Source organism: Malaya genurostris, chromosome 2 (assembly GCF_030247185.1).
Source record: "Malaya genurostris strain Urasoe2022 chromosome 2, Malgen_1.1, whole genome shotgun sequence".
In the NCBI taxonomy this organism is placed as follows: domain Eukaryota; kingdom Metazoa; phylum Arthropoda; class Insecta; order Diptera; family Culicidae; genus Malaya; species Malaya genurostris.
Genome location: NC_080571.1, coordinates 116,408,093 through 116,431,994, shown reverse-complemented (window position 1 = coordinate 116,431,994; position 23,902 = coordinate 116,408,093). Strand labels below are relative to the sequence as shown.

Genomic DNA, 23,902 nt, shown 5'->3' with positions numbered 1-23,902 from the left:
CGTCTTCCATCCGCACTCCGCCATAGATGGCTCGCAACACCTTCCGTTCAAAAATACCTAAAATACCGAAAATTCGTGGGCCCATTTGTTCTACATTTTGGTCATATGAGTGGCGTTCCGAGTCGTTTTTCAACTTTTCTTAAGCTTCCGCTTCAATATTGTCAAAATTCTCTCGATGAACTGGAACTGCGGCCAGTTGGGTGGATTTATGTTTTTATCGATGAAATCTACGTTATTATCGCGGTACCACTGGATGTTTTCCTGGCTGTAGTATCAACTCGCCAAATCTGACCCAAACTTCATGGCACCTTTATGGGCTTTAATGAAAGGGAGTACTCGGTTTTCGATGCATTCTTCCTTGTACAGCTTCGAGTCCATTGTCTTATTCGCCACGAACGCTTAGGTCTTTGCTGTTCGGCTGCATAGCCCTTGCCAAATCTTCAGTTTTTTTTTTGTAAAATTGGCCATAAAAGCAAACTAAAACTTCACAAATACATCTCCTTGGGCCGTCGCCATATAGAATTTTTAGCTAAGAAGTTATCCGAACTTTCTGAAAATCGTGCTACTCGTGTCCATTCCAGATCTTCTTATTACACCCCCCAAACTAACGTTGAATAGAAGACACCAAAGGCCATCACCTTGCCGTAACTCTCTGCAAGTTTCGAAGGGACTCGAATTTATTCCCGATACTCGAACAACATACATAACTCGATCCACCGTAGCCTTGACCAACCGTAACAGTTTTTCCGGGAATCCGTAGTCGAGCATGATTTTCCATAGCTGATCTCGATCGATTGTGTCGTAGGCTGATTTGAAATTGATGAATAGGTGCTGTGGGGGCACATTGTATTCGCGGCACTTTTGCAACACCTGGCGAATGGCGAATACTCGGTCCATTGTAGCATGTTCGCCCATGAATCCTGCCTATCCCACAAATTTGTTTGCAACTGGTGAAACTCGACGGTATATGATTGCCTTATAGGCGACGTTCAGCAGAGTGATTGTGTGGCAATTTCAGCAATCTAAATTGTCATCATTTTTGTAGATGAGACACACGATTGTTTCCATCCATTTCTTCGGTAAAATCTCCCGTCCACCCAGTGCAGTGCTTTCACTAGTGCACCACCACCGTGTTTCAGTAGCTCGCTTGAAAGTTGGTTAACGCTATCGGTCTTATTTCTTTTGAACTCGTTTACCTCCTCTTCAACATCTTGGAGGTCTGGCACGTGTCCCAAGTTCGTTACCACGCCGCCACTTTCTTTATCCACCCCATCGCCGTTGAGCTACTCGTCGAAATGTTGTTGCCACCTTTCGATGACCTTACAATCGTTCGTGAGAAGATTGGGGAGAAAGAACAATTTGGTCTATTTTGCGCCATAGTTATTCACCAGTCACTAGTTTCTTCCACGCTAGAAAATATCATGTGTGGCCATGACAGCTTAGAAATACCCATTGAAAGTATAATGGAAAAATTGCAATTTCTTAGGTGTTTTTAGGCGTTTTTAATATACCTGGGAATGAATTGTAGTCATGCTTTGAAGGTTTCGATCCAGTAAATTAAAAAAAAACAGTCCACAAATGGTTGCTTCGAGCCCTCCTTCTGGTGGAGTCCATCAGCATCCGCACAGTGGATGTGTACTCGAAATAATCGTATTTCCTCCATTCTGCCTGCATTTGCTAGATGTCCTTGAATACCTCGCCGCTTCGACGAAGTCGTTGATTAACTCGATCCTATTAGTGACATACAACTCCAGAGCCACCATAGACGAGTGGCTGCTGACCAAATCGAGCTAAAATATAGTTTAGCCCCTTTACTTGCGAATCAACGGCAATACACACTTTTTCAAGCATTTATTGATGTAACCTTGAGATGTCATTGCCGAGGATGTAGATCTTGAGCACTCGAAAAACTGTTAGCATCCAGCACACTTGGAACCAGACCACTTCGTATTCTCCAGATGTTTGTGCACAATATTTTTCCTTCTTTTGAGTTCTATTTGTTTCGATTATAGAGGTTTTAACCATAAGGTCATTTGCCTCTTCGGGCCAGAAAAATTTTATGACCCTATGTGCGGGGTTGGGCATCGAACCCAGGTGGGCAGCGTGAAAGGCATCGCCTCACCCATCACGCTATACCCGTCTCCTTGATGCTATTTGTGATCGACTAGTAATGGCGTTTTTCATTGGCAAACACTGATGGTGTGGATTGCTCTGGTTCTGCATTTTCGAGCAGAAATGACATTGAAACACCGTCAGAATGTTGCATTTCTGCTCGAAAGAGCAATCCATACCAACAGTGTTTTTCAATGAAAAACGGCATAAACTTGTACACCCGAGATCGACTACTTTGTGCAGCACCCTTAGCAAATTACACAGAGTAACGACTATCAAAATGACGCTGGCCAGCAAATAATTTCTATCTAATGTATGCATTTATGTAATGATCTTAGTATGAGTGATTAAGTGTGTGTAGACAAAGGGATCGCGACCCCGGAATGAAAAAAATAAGAGATGCGTACTATATGAATGAATTTAGGATTTCTCAAGTGCAAATTACGCACTCAAATCAAAATGTCAATAAAATACAGATACGACAATATGGGCATGTAAAAGTTACGAAAACACAATGAAAGAAAGATACAACAAATAATTAAAATATTATATACCAAAGAATTCATGGGGGATTTAAAAAAACACATATATATGAAAACTCTGTCACTAACAAACTAATAAAATTGGAATCCTCAAGAAACAGAGAGATAGGAATTGGCAGCATAAAAGGGAATAGTTCGGAAAAAAACGAACACCAAAAAACGAAAAGCCCTAATACGAATCACCAACACAGAAGAACGAGTCATTAGGAACGAGAACGACACGGAACCCAGAGTCCGAGACTAGCAACCGTTCGATCACCCTCACAGATAAAGTAACAATAGAAGCATACCATGGAACAGGATGGCGTCAGAGAAGAACACACATACGAGGACCACCGTAAGGTTAGAAAATTTAATTTGCGTATAGCCAAAACTATAACAAAACAAACAAAAAGAACCATATGTAAATGAGTCCGGCAATAGTAATTATAAATACGGAATTTTGTGATCCAGCTATAAACCTCAATATTATAAACCAACGCATTCGACTTGATGTTCACCCTTCAGGTAACATCAAGCTCAGTAAGTAAGGGGGCATGCAGCGCCCTTAGCAAATTTTTCTTTGAATTTGCTAGTATTATAGGAAAAAGTAGGAAATTGGGAAGGAAACTCTCATATCAGCGTAGCCGCAACCTTCATGTAAAAACTTTGTTATAGAAGCGTGCACATTTCCGAGCATTAGTTATCACAACGATGTTTAAGAAACTTTGTTATAAAACCATAGACAGTTCCGGGCATTAGTCAGCGCAGCAATGTTGTAAAACCAAAGCTATTTTTTCACGGACACTGGTTACTGCCTCTGGCATAGTGACAGTAGTCTCGGCTTTCGGTAGAACTTCGGGAGAAAGTCGGATGAACTTTCTACCTAAAATCACTAGCTCGGCTTGTACTAAAATCTTCGGGCTTCACGCGAAAGAAAATGTTAGGAGCCTAAAAACCCATAGTTGGGAAGAGTTAGAAGGCAGTCGGTAAGCTAGTTAGTCTCAGAGTGTGCGCGGAAAATATCCGTTAGTCTCGGACGTCGGCCCGTAGACAAGTCAGTTAGTCGGACTGTCACTTCATGTGAGTTCAAGTGCAATCAGTTTTTCAGAAAAGTTGCAAGTCGCGGTTGCCGTAGTTTAGAGCGTAGTCAGTAAAATTTTTGAGGACGAGATGAAAATCTTAGTCATTGTGCGGTGAACACGAAAAGGGAGAAGATCGTTCACGTGTTAATAGTCATTTTTCAAGTAGTTTCATTCCGAGTACGATATCGTGGTAGAAAGAAGAGAATTCGCTAAATATGGCTAACAGAGAAGCCTAACACAGTGTTGAATAGTGATAAGAAAAGATTCCGTTAAAGGTGGCCGATAGAAAGGCACAAAAAAAGGCGGGTGGGTAATGATAGAGACATAACTGGATGTCGTGAATACGAAAACAACTGACATGTTCCTTAACACTTCCGAATATCAATTAGTTGATCAATTGTATGAATTTGTATGTAGAATTTGTAACTATACACCTAAACTAAAGTACAGATTAGTTACATTTAACATTCTGAAACACAAATATTATGAAATAACCAGTATAGTTCTTTATAATAAAATAATGGTGGCTCTGAAAAGAACCTTTTATGGAAGCGTTTGTGATGGAGAGTGATGAGTTGAATTCGAATTCCGATGGATGCCGCTGATTTCCGTCATCTAATTCCAGGCTGAACTGTTGTTCGTGGGTTCGATACTGATATGGTTGATGTAGGTGTAGCGTTTACAACCGATTATAATCTTCCAATGAAGAAAATATTAATTCGCTGGGTTGATCAATGATACAATGGGCCTAATTTATTGAACGAAACTATAAATATGCTATAGAGATTCGTTTCTAGCATTCAGAAGGGTCAAATTGTGTAATTCTCTACGACATTAAACTCTGGAACATTTTTCGCAAAAACAAAGAAGGCTTCACTTGATCTCGATTACTGTGAATTTCACACAGCGAAAAGTGCACAAATATAACCAAACTGTTCTAGATTTGGACTAAACTGAGGATATATACCTTCGATTTGCGAACAACAAATCCTAATAGTTCTTTAGAAAACTTTTGAGCAATTAGAACGACTGATTTTGTGTAATGCTCTCCACCGTTGTTTTTTCACCAATGCTAATGACTGGCAGCTGTGACGTAATCGCTCTTGTCGAAAGCGAAACTAGTTATGCAGACGACACAAAATACATCTGCTCGCAGTGGCGATAGAATCCAAACTGATCCAATTTTTGTTAGGAGCTTTCTTTTTACGTGATTTCGTTTGTAGCTTTTTCACTAATGGGCGGTCCTAACGGCTATAAAAATAGCCGCATACAAAATTTTAATGTCGATTATTTCATTTCGGATTTACATAATTTATTGAAAGAAACTATCAATATGCTGTAGGGATTCGTTTCTAGCATTCAGAAAGGCCAAATTGAGGAACTCACTACGATATTCACCACTTTTCGGAACATTTTTCTCGAACGAATTGTTGTACAGCAGCAGATATTTTGTTCTCTTCCTCAGAACGCGTTCTGATTGGCTGGTGTTGACATGGGTCAAATGAGACAGGTTTTTCAATAGTGTACTATTGACTATGCTTTTGCTATACACATTTGAGTTGAAAAATTGCGATTCTATTGGTAGTTAGATTATATAAATCCTTTCACAGAATTCACTGAGCTATGAGCTTTAAAAATACGAGCAAGGCAAATGCGCCTTATGGGTTATCCCCTTTGATACTCGTTTATACCAAACATTTCAGCAAAAATTAAATTTGAATTATTTGAGATTATGTCACACAACTGATAATTTTATCATAAAATTGTGATCATATTTCCGATGGCGTGTAGCAAAAATTATGTTGATTCGTTAGATACAACAAGAGATATTCACGATCAAAAACTTATCACTCTCTCAGAGGGTAAAGGCACCCCATAGTAAAGTAAGTCGTATTCACGACAAAACAGATTTGTCAGCACATAACCTGATGGTTGCAAGTGGAAGAAGAAACATTATCTAAGGGATAGTAGATATTTTGAGTGAACAAAACATACAGCCCTAGAGGCGTAGATCCACTTTAGTGTTACTGAAAAAAGATAAGAATGTGAAGAAACAGAAGTAAATAAAAGTTTGCAGAAAAATAAATTTATTTATTTTTTTTTAATTGTGGAAAAGAAACACTCCTCCAATCCTCGACGCACGCCGCTCGGACTGCGCGGCAATATAGGCTATTCGGATAAATAGGCTATTCATTTGAATAAACTTGTATCAGTTGTTCTCCGAAACGGGAAATTAGCGTGACAAAAATATTTTCATTATTAAATATTAGTTTTTTGTAGTTGGTGTCTTCACAAAAGTTGTTTGTAATCAAATGGCGCTCCTTTTGATAAAAAAAAGTTACTAGAGTGGTCCTTATTTAGATTGAAATCTGAAATCTAATTTTCTTAATTGAACTCAAAAGCGATTTCATTGTACAAAAAAATTGTAGGAAATTTTATTTTGAGCAACTTTGCTGAAAAAAGCATCTCTCTAGCTTTTCATTTGATCGAGTTACATCAATTTTCAGGAGTAAATTTCTGTTCATGGATTTATCATGGCCAACTAGTTCGGAATAACTGTATTACACAGTATCTCTTATCCTCAGTTGCTCAAACTCAATAGAAGTACTTATTTTGGTATTAAATTTGTTAAAATTGTTCAGCAAAAAATCTTCTTCCGGCTGTAGTTTTTGTGTGTCTCATTTCTCGAATGAATAATGTATGGAGCACTTGTAGGACTCATTTGATGCTATTATGTTGCTAAAGGAAGTATGTTGATACGTTAAGACGCTTTTTTATTCAATAATATAATTTTTAAGGCACACTGCTTAAGCTAAGGTGCCAAGGGTCGTTAAGACGTTTAAGAGTTATGAAACATTTTTGAGTTTTTTGAAGGTTTAAATTAATTTAATTTAAATCAGTTAAAATAAAAACACCCCTACTATTTTTTCTTAAATGTTTACTTATATTATGACCTTTCAAGAACCACAAAGGATACATTTTTATCGATCTGAAATCTAATAAATATTAATATTTGAAGGTTGACTAGTTTTTGGTGAAAAAACAATCGTAACTTCATACTGGTACCTCATATGAAAAAGCTTGGCTCGGCAAAATTGTGTGCAATGATTAGTTCAACAACTCTTTTAAAGAAAACTTTTTCATAGAATGTTTCACACAAAAAAATAGAACAAAAAAAGTGTTTTTTCAGGAGCCACCCTAATTTTACTCGGGAAAATTGATGTAACTCGATCAAATGAAAAGCTAGAGAGATGATTTTTTCTCAGCAAAGTTGCTCAAAATAGAATTTCCTACAACTTTATTGTACAATGAAATCGTTTTTGAGTTCAATGAAGAAAGTTAGATTTCAGATTTCTATCTAAATAAGGACCACCCTAGCAACTTTTTTTATCAAAAGAAGCGCCATTTGATTACAAACAACTTTTGTGAAGACACCAACTACAAAAAAAAATAATACTTAATAGTGAAAATATTTTTGTCACGTTGATTTCCCGTTTCGGACCACAGTTCACTGTCAAAAATTTTCGATTTTCAACACTAGAACAGAGTTGCCATTTTAAAATCTGTGTTCTGTGACACAGAATCTGTGTGGTAAAATATGCAAAAAATCTGTGATTTTTCAGAAAAATCTGTGAGTATAGTAACTCTGCTCGTTAGTTACTAGTGTAATAGCTGTTCAACAACAATATTATCTATTACATCTAATTTAATTATTGATGAAATATTTCAATTTTATCAACTAGAATTGATCTTCAAATCAATTTGGAATATCTTCGAAAAATTGCAGTTAAACAAACTGTGTCCGGATCAGTAAAAAGAAATATGTATGAATTGTTCTATTCTCAATTTTGAAATAACAACTAGCTGATAAATTCGTCTTCTATAAATATTTTGCTCTTGGTTTAACATTACAATGGCAAAATTCAATATTTGACGCTCTTTTCTTATGCCAATTGTTTGTATGGCGTGATGGGTAAGTCGAAGCCTTTCACGCAGAGCGCCTGGGTTCGATTCCCCTCACATAGGATTAGAAAGCTTTTCTGGCCCATAGAAGCGAAAGGCCGTAAGGTTAAGGCCATCGTCCAAGTACCATGCGCGCGGGTGGTTTTGGGAAATTTTCGATGAAAAATTTAAAAAATTTGCCAAAACCAAAAACATACATACCTTCGAAAAACTTTCATCTATCTGCAAGGGCAAAACTGGCTGAAAAATTCGAAATATTTTCCGAGTGTTATCAAAAATAGCTCTGAAAAATGAGTGTTTTTTTGTTATTTTTAAATATTTCCTTCGAAAATTTCCTGAAACCAACCGCGCGTATAGTACTTGGACGATGGGCTTAAAACCTCTATAATCGAAAAAAAAAAGGGAAAAGATTTCTATTGGTTTGTAAATCATTTCTAACCGGGTTGATCTTTGTCAACAAATTAGTGGCTGCCAAGATTGTACAATAGCATTTTGCTAGTTTTGCTTTAGAATTTAATTATGTTTGCCTTCCTCATATAGACAGCCTATACCATCACTGTGAAACCGACTTTTGAACCGAATGTCATATACCATTGTAATATGCACGAAAAAAATTTTAAAAAATAAGTCACTCACTTTTCTTGAATTTTATCTTTATCCGACTTCTGGTTTCGGAATTAAAAGACAGTAGGTGCAAATCTATTAGAAAATGCGCATTCAATTTTCTCGGAAATTTCTCAACCGATTTCCAAAAACTAAGATGCAAATAAAAGGTCTTGAAATTTAAAAAAAAAACCCTGAAAAAGTTATTCCAGATCTGACTTTTGGTTTCGGTGTTACAGCGCGATAAGTGAAAAATTTTCAATTTCATGAGGATTTTTTCAAAAGTGATAGCGAAACGAGGTGCAAATTTCTTTGAAAATTATTGGTAAATTCATCTAGTTGGCAGACCTTGTTAGTTAGTTCATATATAAATCTACTTTGGGACTACTAGTCCCCGAGTTCCGCTTCCGAAAGCACCGGTAATAGTGAAGAAAGCTTCAAAAACGGAACTCACTTCGATCTCTCAGTTTGTTGAATGATAGTGTGCAATTTCATCCAGATCCGACTTCTGGTTCCGAAATTATAGGGCAATGTGTATCAAAACTTTCAAACTGTCATACAAAATTAAGCTAGATCGGTACGCATCTGGTACGTGCTGGTACAGAAGAAGGAAACACCATCGCCTAGCATACAGCGACGTAACTGTTTACAAATTTAAAAGGTGATGGTAGTTTATATCAAAAAAAAGTTTTTGATTTTATTCAAGTTTGAACAAAAAATCTTGACAGAATCTTCTAGTGATGTTTTTGAAAATATAAGTAATATGAGAAAGACATCATTACACCACTAGGCAGATTAAAACCCTTCTTAATCCACCTAGTGGTGTGATAATGCCTTTCTCTTCTTTCATAACAGTCTCATGAAAATATGTTTCATACTTTTATTAAATAATTTTGGATACTAATTTTGACACCAATTGATTCAGATTGATTCGAGTAGTTCACAAAATCATGCTTCAGTGTTTATGTCACACAGTCAGCATAATTTTTCCAAACTAGTGCTTGACATTTACGAGGCTATTGGTATGAGAACAGTGATGCTAATCTAAAAAACCTCTTCTTAATCCACCTAGTGGTGTGATAATACCTTTCTCTTCTTTTTTAACAGTCTCATGAAAATATGTTTCATACTTTTATTAAATAATTTCGGATACTAATTTTGACACCAATTGATTCAGATTGTTTCAAGTAGTTCACAAAAGCATGCTTCAGTGTTTATGTCACACAGTCAGCACCATTTTTCCAAACTAGTGCTTGACATTTGCGTTGCCTATTTGTATGAGAACAGTGATGCTAATCTAAACAAAAAAGCCTTCTTAGTCCACTTAGTGGAATTTTCATATATCTTGAAAAATCACCATAGGGGGGAGTACATGAAATTTTCGAAATCGAAAAAAAATTTTTGATGCCAAAAGGCTTAGAATTGCATGAAACGTCGAGATTTAGTGTCATCTCGAAAGTTGATTTCTTCAAAAGAAAGTTGATTTCTTCAAAAAAAAATTTTTTCGAGATAACACTAAATTTCGATGTTTCATGCAGTTTTAAGAGTTTCAGCATCAAAAAAAATTTCGATTTTGGAAATTTCATGTACTCCCCCCTATGGTGCTTTTTCAAGGTCGAAAATTGTCAAACCTTTACCACCGGGCAGCACCCCTTAAGCATGTCCGATTTAGGTCAAATTTTGCATGAAGGCTTTTTTCGAGGTGCTTAAACTTTTGAGCACTAGAACTTTACGAAAATAGAGTTGATCCCAAAATTTTTGCACCCTTATATATATAAGAGCGGTAAAAATCAACGTGTTTTGTCGGTTACGTCACTTATACCATCATATATCTGGAACCAAAAGTCACAACCATTTGATCTTCGAACTTGATCAATGGCACGACAGTAGCTTTCGAACGAGCCCAAGTTTGTTAAAATCGGATCAGCCATCTCTGAGAAAATTGAGCGCGTTCAAATACAACGCTTTTTGTCGGTTACGTCACTTATACATTCATATCTCCGGAACCAAAAGTTACAGCCATTTGATCTTCGAACTTGATCAATGATCCGATAGTAGCTTTCAAACGAGCCCAAGTTTGTTAAAATCGGTTCAGCCATCTCTGAGAAAATTGAGCGCGTTCAAATACAACGCTTTTTGTCGGTTACGTCACTTATACAATCATATCTCCGGAACCAAAAGTCACAGCCATTTGATCTTCGAACTTGATCAATGTCCCGACAGTAGCTTTCAAACGAGCCCAAGTTTGTTCAAATCGGTTCAGCCATCTCTGAGAAAATTGAGCGTGTTCAAATATCTTCGAAAAGTGCACACACATACACACATACACACACATACACACGCACACACACATACACACACACACACACACACACACACACACACACACACACACACACACACACACACACACACACACACACAGACATTTTCCGATCTCGACGAACTGAGTCGAATGGTATATAACACTATGGGTCTCCGAGGCTCCGTTCGAAAGTCGGTTTTTCCAGCAATTCTAATACCTTTCTATAGAGAAAGGCAAAAAGGTTTTTATCTAGGCAATCGAATAATTGAATAATACACTATTGTTACTGTTCTTATAAGCATTTATCTACGACCAAGAACAATTTTATTGCTTTTGGTTTGTAAATCATTTCTAACCGGGTTGATGTTTGTCCACAAAATAGTGGCTGCCAAGATTGTACAAGAGTCTAGTTTTGCTTTAGAATTTAATTATGGGGACGGATATAGCGTGATGGGTAAGTCGATGCCTTTCACGCAGCCCGCCTGGGTTCGATTCCCAACCCCGCACATAGGGTCAGAAAGTTTTTCGGGCCCGAAGAGGTGAATGACCTTAAGGTTAAAACCTCTATAATCAAAAACAAAAAAAAATTAATTATTTTTTATCTTCGCAGTCGAATAATTGAATAATACACTGTTGTTACTATATTTAATTTTTCCATGCATTCATCGAACAAGAACTATTTGATCGTTTTAGTACTTAACCATTTTTCTTCGAACGTCCTACATATTAGAAACATGACAGACGCTGTATGAAGCGCATTGAATAGCTCACTCAAGGCTCCATTTTGGCAGCATCGATTGGTTTTATGATCAAACATGAAAATTCGTTCAGTTCAGTGCCGAGATAATTGAAACCGTATGCACCAATTAAAGTGATTAGATTTAGATGATGACTGTTATAAAACAAATGTGCCTATCCGCTTTTTATGGCTATCACCATAATAAAATCAAATCTCATTATAAGCAGTCAGCAAAATATCAGCAGAATATCCGCTGTCACATTCTTTATAGCGTTATAAATCGAAGGAATAATCTACAATAATCATTCTGCGTACCTCCAAATCGATTTATTGATTAGTTCATGAGCACACTTACTTTTTTTTGTATTTCTAAGATCACCATCGACCGATTGTTAATTGTTGAATCACATCGAGGATGCACCGTTTAAACTTTTTCTCAAATAAAAACTTTTGTCATACGATATTTGATTAATCTAATACTTAAGCATTGCTAGAACTGAACTTCTAATGATACTGTTACCATCTACCGCATATGTCCGTCGGAGCATTGAAATAATTATGTTTGTCTCTTCTTATCGTCTCGCAGAGGAACCGTCTGAGGCCCGCCCTCCAACAACGTCCGCAGTGGCGACGACCGCGTCTACCACGTCTACGATGGAACGGAACAGCCGAACAGACGCCAGTGGGCGGTCGGCGGCACTCGAGCGAGCCTACGTACACGATGTATACGAGCACTGCGAGGAACCGATTGGCCAAGTTCGACCCAAGGTGGCACAATTCCTAGCGGGTCTCGAGCCGGGCTCGGTGGTGTGCGATGTCGGATGTGGCAACGGGCGTTATCTCTCCGGGTTCAACCCAACGATTTGTACCATCGGTGTGGATCGTTGCTATCGCCTTACTAAGGTTGCCCACGGGAAGGGCTCGGAGGTAGGTACCAGTTTAAAGCTTCCTGTTGAACAAAATTGTGTTTCTGAATATTTTTTAATCGATAGAGAATGCAAAAAAGACTATTTTATGCCTATTTATTTGTGATGATACAGTCTAGTAATGATCACTAAAACAGATACCCTAGAATGTTATATCCCCACCTCCAGCGGCCCTGAAATTCCATCTTTGCAAATATTGGTTGAAATGGTAACATATTCCATAACTGAACAAAAGTTGTCATGAATTATGCAAACAATATAAGCGCACTGCAGTACAACGCAAATACCAAAGCAACGAAAACCAAAGCGGGACTCTCCATCTCGAAGAAAAATCCGTTCGGTTTGGATGTTCGAATGTTCTAGCTAAATATGGTTTACTTACGTCACATTACTGCTCCCAAACCAAATGTCGAGCGTCCATTTAATCCCAACTATGCGCGGGAGACAGTAAATAGTTCCTCAGTTGCTCTTCCAGTCCTCGTCAGCTGAGAACTGGAGGGAAGTAAATTGTAGTAGTGTCAGAAAAAATGAGTTATCGAATAAAATTTAATCGTTGAGGAAACAAACCATTTCATATTATTCGGTCTCCAAGCCATGGATTGCAAAATTATCTTTAAATAGGGTAACGAAGATTTTTTGGCCACTTTAATATATTTTGACCCAGCGCTCATATTATTGTTTGTAATCAAAAAGAAATATTCATACCTAGTATGTTAAAAAATGGAAAAAAATTTAAAAATCGAAGACATGATGTACTTAAACAGAATTAATTCCAGAAATATGTACAATTTTCATTTTATCCTACGAGATATAACAGATTTCACTCTAATGAATATAGTTGAATAAATAAATTTTGCAACTGTGATGAAAAGGAATACGGAATATGTACCTTATTATCGCTTGAGAGAACTGAAACTGTGTTGGGTTTGCAACGGGGGTGTAGGCAAATCCGATATGAGAATCAGGGTCGGAACTGAGTCAATTTTCCAACTTTCAGTTGAACGACCTTAAAACTAGACTCGAAACTGGCTTCAAATAAACGAATTGCTAGCACTCAGAGTGGAAACTGGGTTAGGTTTTGTATCAAACTAAAACGACATAAATACAGTGGGGTCTCGTACAACGCAGATTCGGTTTTGCCGGTATTCGTTGTTGCCGAATTTTTTATTGTCGGAAAACCGCGATAAACGGGACCCAGAGCATATGGGATTTTGACTGATTGGGGCTGTGAACGGTGTCACTTCGGTTGACAGATAGAGCCACACACAATTTTCGGCAAACTTGTTGTAGATACCTAAACTAACAATTTAGTGTAGTTTGACAGACAATCAGTTAAGAACTGCTCCACCAGGGGCGCATAATATAAATCATTCGCTTAACCCAGACAAAAAAAATTGAACTTCAAGTAATTCGCCAATCATAGTATTTTGAACAATGCGGTAATTCGAAGCTTGTCAAACAGCAAACAGTTCTAACTAGGAATCACTCCATCAGATGAAGTAAGTGTGCTTGAATACACATTTTAATTATCAGAATTATGCTCTATTCAAGAAACTTAAAGGTATAGAGCGTTTTTTTTTGTTGGGAAGTTGTTAGGAATGTCAGGGTATACATGATGAAAACCATGTTAGTTGAAAACTTGTCCACTGAATGGCGTTAGTGAGTTAACAATTTGACGATAGAAAATTTATAATGTGACATCTCTAAACCCTGATAATATAGAATGTTCCGGAGTTCAAAACAGATTGAATAGTGTAAACATTTTCTGAAAATTCTCCAATTGGTGGCGCTAGTGTGCAATTCAAGGTTGGAAATTTATGTTGACTCATTCAGATGGTTTCTTCAAGAAGTTGTTCTAGGGTTTCAATACCTATTAAATTATTGACTAAACAGTTCGTGTTGTATCTACAAGGTAGTCTTCAGTAGCTGAAAATCAGAATTGTTTACGAGAGTGATGTTATCGATCAGTTTTCCTGTAAATTGGTGGAGGATAGATAAATCGAAAACTGTTTTCCTAGAAGGCGCTAGTAAGCTACTAGAGTATTAACATGAATAAGCTATCGACTTCTGAAATCTGAGTAACTTGAGAGATTGAAACTCGAACTTTATATTAACTTTTATATTGCTGGATAAGTACATGAAACCTGATGTATGTTTTTTAAAATTTTATTTTATAGCGACCGCCAGTTCATCAACATTTCTAGAAAACTTTTATAAATTAAGTATAGTACTGTCTTCGAAGAGTTTGTTGTGTTTGTGGAAACTAAAAGTGATATTTTATTTAAAATTAGTTGAGAGCTGTCTCACCAGAACCGCATTGAAAAAAGGATGAAAAAATATATTGCATTTAATACCATAAAGTTGGATTACGCATAACGATTTTGATTATTTTCAAAGGTGATGGTTCTGAACCAGTTTTTGTGCAAAACATAAATTATGCGCAAAACATAAATGTATTTAAAAGTAATCATTCTACCAGGAGGAGCTTGTTTACCGTAATATTTACAGTATTTATCAGAATACTTGTTTCGTATACACGAAAGTTGTTCGGAAGATCTTTCACTGCATAATGGAGGGTGTTTTAGTATAAAATTGGTCCTCTCCACATTGCATATGCGCAAGTGCTCAATACAACTTAGATTACGACATATCTTAGATGTGTCATAATTTAGGAGATATATGTTGTGAACTAATTTGCCCAATTATTGAAATAGTGCTGTAGTTTGGGCTCCATATTGCTAACTCAAAATCCAACGCGTCGAACCCATTCAGAATAAACTTCTACGGTTCACTCTTTGTAGTCTCCTTTGGAGGGATCCCTATATTTTTTCCAGCCATCAGAAGCGTTATAATTTTATCGATTTGCACTTTTTATCCTGACTTGTTAAAAAAAACTGAATTTAGATATTAACCCTCGTTATATTCAATTAAATAAATTCCTCAAGAATCAATCAGCATTATCTGATTACGCCTTTTTTTAAATGCATCTTCTATTTATTCATTGTTCCCAATTATTTCTAAACAGCCTTTCTAGTTCTTAGGTGCTAGGCTCAGTTATAGGAGCTATCGTTATTCGTTGACATGAAACATGAAGAGATTTGTTGCCTGATGATGAGCAAGACTATGAAATTTTCGCTTCATAGGGCTTTTCCCAGTTCAATAAAAATAAAAGTTCAAATTAAATAAAATAAAATAAGCAATACATGTCACGATTTATATCTAACTATCGAAATAGACAAAACTTCAGATTTCAGATGTCGATATTCATCCTAATACTCCAGTGGATTGTTAGCGCCTTCTAGTAAAACAGTTTTCAATTTGTCTATCCTTCACCAACTAGTGAACTAGTCTCGTAAACAATTCTGATTTTGAGTTACAGAAGATCACCTTGTAGATATAACAAAAACTCATTCATTTAATGGTTATCGAAACCCTAAAACACCCTCTCGAAGAAATCATTTTAATAATTAAACATGATCTTGAGCTGCACGAATTTCCAACCCAGAACTGCACACTAGGGTTACCAATGAGCGATTTTTTTTAAACATTAACTACTGTTTACACTTTTTAATCTGTTTTGAACTTCGGAACATTATTTCTGAAAACACGAACATTCTATCTCATCAAATTATAGAGATATAATTGAATCAATTTTCTTTGGCCAAATTGTGATCCCACTAACGCTTCTAACTTAAATGATTTACAAAATGTAGACTGCCACATTCCGAACATCTACTCTAAATCTTTTAGTTTTCGCACTAGAGCATAACTTTGATATTGAAATTTGTACCATAGAAAGCACACTAATTCTATCTGATGGAGTGATTCCGAAATATACTTTTAACTTGTTAATAAACTTTAAGTCTTTCGAAAAGTTGCTTGAAGATTCCAGATGCTAAAATATTCGCAATATTTCATGTTCAAACTGTTTTACCTTTTTTTATATATATAAAAAATAGGTATAGAATTCGCTCAAACTTTCGAAAATTTTTCCGAGGCCCGGAGGGCCGAATGACATATACCAATCGATTCAGCTCGACGAACTGAGCAAATGTCTGTGTGTGTGTGTGTGTATGTGTGTGTGTCTGTATGTGTGTTGTCAACTAAGAGGTCGAGATCTCAGAGATGGCTGGACCGATTTTGATCAAACTAGTCGCAAATGAACGTTCTCCCCGTCACCCAGAACGCTATTGAATGGTTTTGAGATCGGATGTTTACGTTTTGAGTTATACGAAGTTTTATGTCAAAATTTTCAGTTTTTTGACAGTATTCGTCACATTTGACCTTGAAAACAGAATATGTTTTCAGACTTATATTTCGCTCGGTAATACCTATCCAACAAGCCATAGATTGTTAAAATCCGTTCATTTTTAACGGAGATATCGATATTTTTGTGTAAGCCTTATTCCAGTAGAAGGAATTTTGAGCGCTGTATGAAAAAGCAATGCTTGGGAGTACCATGAAACACGATTTTTTATACTGTTACATATAATTGTTTCTAAGTACCAAAAAGACTGTGTACAGCATCCTTTTTTATGACAATTTACCTCGGACCACTTTTAGCACGGTTCATTTTTGGCAACATAATCTTTCGAATATGGCATATGTAAACCAGATGATACCAGCATTATTGAGTTGGAAGTAATTCCATAATTATATTGATTTAAACTATTTACAGCAATAAATGCTGGAAGAACATGACTTCCATATACCATACGACTCAGTTCGTCGAGATCAGCAAATGCGTGTGTGACAAATAATTTCACTCAATTTTCTCGGAGATGGTTAAACCGTTTTCTACAAACTCAGACTCATATGAAAAGTCGTGTACTCCCAAACAAGGTTCCTGAATTACGTTTGGATCCGACTTCTGATTGCGGAACCACAGGATGATATGTGAAACGAAATTAAAATAATGCAATTAATTTTTCTCGTAGATGGCTGAACCGATCTAAGATTCAAATGAAATCTAAGAATCATCTATGATTCAAATGAGAGGTCTTAAAATCCTATAAAACCTCTTACTTTCTAGTCAGATCCGACTTCTGGTTTAGAAAATGCAGGGTGATTAGTATAAAAATGTCCATTTCACATAAATTAATCAGGTTTATCGGGTTTGCAGATTTGGATAGTCGATTACCAAATAAATTTATTTCAGTTTGAGCGGTATTCGTTTTTGGATTCGGAATGTACCCCCGGCATTACAGGGTAATGAGTGATTAAAATCTCAATTTGCCGTTTAAAACGACGATAATTAAAATAATGTCATGAGAACTAAAACACCTAAGAATATCCATGCAAAAACACATGCGTATCGATAAAAAAAGGTATCATCTCACTGCTAGGTGGATTAATCACGTTTTTTCTATTGTAAACATATGTGTTATTTCATGTTTTTTTAAGCGCCCCTGGCGGAGCAGTTCTCAACTAATTGTTTGTCAAAATACACTAAATTGTTGGCCGTGGATTCGTTTATCACGCTACCGGTGAGCCACGTTACACGAGACTCCTCTGTAATAAACTGAAATCTATGAAAGCAGTTTATTTTATGCGAATTTTCGAAATTATGGAGTGTATGTAACAGGACCGTTAGTAACAAATTGAAGAATCCAATCAGCGTGATCTCCAAGAGACAGTGTGATGGTGATTCTTTTGACATATCCCATGTGTTTAGAAAACTGGTGGATGATTTTTCCAATTTCCTCGAGTTTGAACGAAAGTAGATAACTAAACTTTACAAATAAGGGTAAAAAAATATTATTCACGTGTTGTCACCAAACGTATGATTAAAAATTTTCCTATATACTTAAAAATCTCGAATGAAATGTGAAATTATCAGCTCACATACAAATTTGATTCAGGTGATCAAACATGAGCAAATAAACGAATAAACCAATGTTTGATCATAATTATATATTTTATATGTTTTTGTATGTTTCTATTCGATTCATGGAAAAATATAAACAACCAGTATTTTTTCAAATCTTCGAGCAATATTCTTAGTTCAAAGCTCACCACTTGAGCAGCGCAGCGATCGCAGAAGAGTTGGCTGGACTCTTCAATTGGCTAAATTATCTGTCGGAGATAATTGTTGGATTGTTGCAAGACACTTGACACAATTTCGGACAGATTCCAGCAGCTATTTAATTAACAATTCTCGTTTTCTTCAATCAATGTTTTATCGTTGAAACTATCAATATTGTTCGAGATAATCAAGCACTAACTCTGGTGTAAATCTATGGTATCTTGAAATCAAACAACCACATAGTGGGCCGAAATTATTATAAATTGATTTGATACATTTTGTTGTTCTATTGTTTTCTTGGAAATTTTGTGAAAAATCTCCCGGGTCGCAGCACAACCCGCGACTCCTGAGAATGCGAATGATTTAATCCGTTTCGACTTTAATAAATAAGCATACCCTGCATGTGAAAACACATGAAGAGACAGCCTCATTGACTAGAAGAAACCGAGCATTCTTCGCTTTACTCGGGCGCCACAGTATTCAATTTCAGTCATATGCCCATTTCATTTTACCTGTAAATATTTATAATATATAGTATAATGTTAGTTTGGTTGCAGTTATCGAAATTTTTATTTCGCGCCCCGTATAAGATGGTATTTCATTCGAAATCCATGTCAAAATAATGACATAACTTATCTTAGTGACAGATAGAACGTTGTCGTAGATATTTTTTCAATCACAGGAAAAGTTTTATTTTATCAATCACAGGCAAAGTTTTATTGCATCGTCATTTGGAATTAAGGCGCATCTGTACCTACAAATCGGTAGAGACGCCGCACAAAAACTATGGGAGAGATGCCGCCTTTCCAATATGAAATGCGTGACATAAAATGCACCTATTTTTGACCGAAGAATTTGTTTTGTCTTATTTACAGCATGCAGAATGCCTACTCAATATAAAAGAAAGGCTAGTTTAATGCGAAATCAGTGATCATCCGACAATTTAGAAGCAGTTATGAAATGTGTCCAAGGAGGACAGTAGACATTTTTAATTTTTCTTCTTCTAAATTTTTGATCCTATATTCTGTGAAAATGGTTAAGGAATAAATAAAATACATTCATAGTCGTTTTAGTTTTCAATTAAAAACGAGTAAAGCTTGCTTCATTTAGAATTGGAATTGGAACATATTGTGGCGCTCCTGGTGGACAGATTTGGAAGTTCTTAGCGCCCACGTGTCGGGAATTTTGTCAGCTTCACGTATAATTTTGGACATTCCGCAAATCGACTGTACTTTGTGAACAATCAACATGGAAACCGAAATAAGGGAAAAAATTGTGCCCAGTTATTTGGAAAATCCATTGTGGTCTGCATCTAGGCTAGCTAAACAGCTGAAATTACCCAGAAATACCGTATGGCGCGTTATCAAACGGTATAAGGAAACATTGACGACGATTCGGAAGCCTGAAGCCAATCATCGGAGTGGAACTGTCGACCGGAAACTGCGTGATAAGATTTTGAAGACGATTAAGAGGAATCCTAATCTGTGGGACCGTGATTTGGCCAGAAAATTCGGTGCTGCCCATAGTACCGTGAGGAGAACTCGACTCCGGGAAGGAATCAAGTCGTATCGAGCTAGCAAATAGCCAAATCGGACCATAAAACAGAATAGTGTGGTCAAAATTCGTGCTCGGAAACTATATGACCAGGTGCTGACCAAGTTCGACGGGTGTCTTCTGATGGACGATGAAACCTATTTCAAGGCTGACTTCGGGCAAATCCCAGGTCAAACATTTTACTTGACAACGACTCGGGAGGATGTTCTAGCCAAATTTAAATTTGTTTTTGCCGACAAATTTGCAAGACAATTGATGATTTGGCAGGGCATTTGCAGCTGTGGCAAAAAAACGAAAGTTTTCGTTACAAATAAGACAATGACATTGGAACTATAAGAGTGTCTCTAAAAACGAATTTTGCCGTTCATTCGTTCCCACGACCATCCCGTAATGTTTGGGCAGAATTTGGCAAGCTGTCATTACAGCAAGTTCGTTCAAAAATGGTATGCAGGGAAAGGGGTCCAGTTTGTTCCGAAAAACCTTAACCCACCCAACTGCCCCCAGTTCATCCCTATTGAGAAATACTGGGCATTCATGAAGAGGAGATTCAAGGCAAAGGGAGAGGTTGTCAAAGACATTAATCAGATTACGACCTGTTGGAATAAGATAGTTAAAACGATGGACGAAGAAGGTGTGCGTCACCTAATGAGCCGTGTTACAGGAAAAAATCGAGAATTCCTTCGAAACCGTGACGAATAATTTTATCCGTATTTTTTCTTAAAAGTATGAAAAAACGCTACATTTGTATACAAAAAGATCAGGAATTCAATAATAAATAACTGAAATAAAGGCAATTGTCTTTGTTCCAATTCTATCTGAAGCAAGCTTTACTTCCGCCTTGCCTTACCCTCCTCAAATTAATTCACAACAAGTGGTATCTCACCCTACAAATCGGCATCCCTCTCAAAAATATATTTTTTGTTGCTAATAATTTATTATGATAATCATTGATTCTTCTCCGAACAAATACATTGGATTGATAAGTGATGTTTGCAGTATTTTTGAACATATTTACAGTAATCGTGCGTTACTTCCTGTTCATTTTATCTTAATTGAAAGAAAAGTGCGGCATTCAAGAATAGTTCTAATCAAAATTCTTTGGGATTGATCTCGTATGATTTTAACATATGAACTGCAAATATTATTGAAGGAAATACAGGATTTATTGTGTCATTCAATTCTATCGGGCAAACGAGAGAATCGAAAATATATTATTTATTTGGTGTAACTTGTAGATGCTCACCCACTATATCGAAAGCAAGCATCCACATACGGATTAGATCAAGGATCAAGAGTAAACCAAGTTAACTTGTGTTGGTAATTTGTGTATTACGTACATTTTATTTGGTACGTATGTCACAGATCTATGTATTCATATATGCAGTGCAACGAGTTTATCAAAGTGGCTTGCACGATTGAGTTTCAAACAATCTCTTTTAACAATAATTTATTCTCAAATGAATGTTAAGCCTGACATTTTGGATGAAATATCAGTTTTGATCAATTTTTCACCAACATTTGATAGAAAATTGCCTACATTTTAAGAATGTAGGTTTTTTACTAAAAATGTTAGCAACACTGCTTCAATTCGTTTGTATTAGATTGCGCTACGCCTTTCGTGTGTTAAAATAAAGGTTTCATTTTCTAAGAATTTATAAAATTTATTAAATTTAATTTAAATTTAAATTTCTTGGTCTTATACCTACATGTTCTATATTATCTCTAAATTGCGGAATAATAGCAAAACAAGCTATTATACTAAATTTAAAAATGGCAAAATAAATTTCAATAATAAAATAATGCCTGAATAAGTTATTATAGTAAAACAAACTGTTACTTTGATATTAGATTGCTATCGTTCATGCTTCCATCGATGCGTAGAAATATTTCCAATAATAAAAAAAATGATTCAGAGATATTCAAAACCTGACCGCTGATTGTAAGATTGTATTTTCAATATTATTCGCACCTTTATCAGGAAAACAAAGACGTAGTCCTACATCAAAAACCTATTACTGTCATTAATAATCAGTATCATTATAAACAATGTAGAAAACTTATTAAAAGCACCTAAAATACTGAATCATACACAGAAAAAAATAATAAATTTCACAGGTGACAGAATTCTACAAACGATACTTTTCACAAATACTCAATTTAAAAAAAAACGCAATATTTCATTCGCACAGAATTATATATGCTCCGAGTGTAATATGCACTCGGCTACCAAGTGCCGCTGTATGGATTTATATTTATCAATTATTCAATGAACAGATATGAGCTCTGCGGACCAGTCGAGTAACCGATGTGCTTCTGATCTGATGTTTCTCGGTTCAAGTCGTGCTGCTGCTATCGATCTTTTGTTTTTTATTTCATTCAAGACATGTAATTTTCAAATCACACCTGTATGCAACAAAAATGTGCGCTCGATTTTTTCGGAGATGGCTTTACAAATTTAGATTCTAATGAAAGGTCACTCAGTTCTGTAGCCTGCTATTGAATTTCATCTTGATCTGACTTCCAGTTCCGGAGTAACGGGGTAAAGAGTGCAAATTTAAAATGTGCACTCGATCAAAGACCACTTAACTAATTTTCATAAGCTTAGGTGCAAATGAATGATCTTACAATTCCATAGAACTCTATCAAATTTTATCCAAATCCGACTTCCGGTTCCTATATTAATCGATCCTATATTGGCTGATAAGTATAAAAAATTCATTTTCATGCTCGTGTTTTTATACATGACACTGAAAAATCAAGTAAAATACTTTCAACTAGTCGTATAATTCTTCAATTGAACAGGTTTGGCTAGTTGATGACCAAATATACTGACTTTCGATAATATTTTATCCAGATCCAACTTTCGGTGTGTGAAACTGCAAGCCGTCCTTTAAAGCAATAATGCAAAATAGAAAAAAATCTTCTAAATTTGGCTCAAATTTTTTTCAATTTTTAAGTTGTGATAGCTGCTGATCAAACGAACCGATTTCATCTATGCCTGTTCCGAACCGATCCCGGAAGTATTGGTCAACAACTCGAAAATTTTCTTCCTTCATTTTCACATAGAGTAGATTTCCACAAATTGAGACTCAAATGAAAGGTTTTATGGTCTAATATATTTCTATTGACTTTTTTTCGGATCCGACCTCTTTCTCCGGAACAATATGGCTAAAAAATTATACCGTCATGTAGAGCGAAAATGCAAAAGAAAACTATAAAGCCGGCTCTGAACTTTTTAAAAACTGGAAATGTTTTGTTAGTGTATGCTCGAACAAACTTTTCCGTCCTTATTCAAGATTCAAATATAAGTTTTTTTAAATTCTTCGTAATATTTATGAAAATATGAGTTAAATGAGAAAGGCATCATTACATCACTAGGTGGATAAAAGCAGGTTGTTTCAGCTAGTTAACAAATAACCTTTTCTCAACAGGTGGCCATATGCGACAATCTGGAGCTACCGTTTCGTGACGAATCGTTCGACGCCGTTCTGTCGCTGGCGGTGGTCCATCACTTTGCAACAACCGAGCGCCGTGTAGGAGCGATACGTGAATTGGCCCGGATCCTGCGTATTGGAGGTCGTGTCATTATCACCGTTTGGGCCCTGGAACAGCGACACCGACGATTTGAGTCACAAGACGTGCTGGTGCCTTGGCAGCCTCCACGTTCGAAAAATACCGCCATTTCGGACGAAGAAGACGACGATGACTTTCTACCACCGTATCACGCCTATACAGAAGATTCGACTAACTCTAGCCGCTCGGCTGGTGACGGGGACAGTTCTAGCTTATCTTCGTCGTCTCCCGGTGAAACTTGCTATAGTTTCGTCAGACGTGCCATACAAGTAAGTTTGTCTATAAAAATTACTGGTTGTTAGCAATGGTTACAAATATTAGAACACTAGATCTCGTATTGTCAATTGAATTGAGCTTCAGTCGAGTACTTGGTTCTATCCAAAGTCCTTGTGTGTCAAGATTTCTGTGTGTTTCAATATATGAACAATCATAATGGCTTGTGCAATTCTTATAATTCAGAACTATTGCATTAGATGAAGATTGTTTTCGTTGTTAA

General features: G+C 36.4%; 1 protein-coding gene across 3 annotated transcripts in view; it reads left to right on the top strand.

Annotated features, from left to right (window-relative positions):
- LOC131432732 (serine-rich adhesin for platelets) overlaps window positions 1-23,902 on the top strand; it is a 75,462-nt gene that overhangs the window by 31,807 nt on the left and 19,753 nt on the right. For all 3 annotated transcript variants that reach the window (XM_058599213.1, XM_058599211.1, XM_058599212.1), the window contains exons 2-3: window positions 11,915-12,255; window positions 23,265-23,675. In XM_058599213.1, the coding sequence (XP_058455196.1) occupies window positions 11,915-12,255; window positions 23,265-23,675 (752 nt within the window). The remainder of the gene's footprint in view (window positions 1-11,914; window positions 12,256-23,264; window positions 23,676-23,902) is intronic.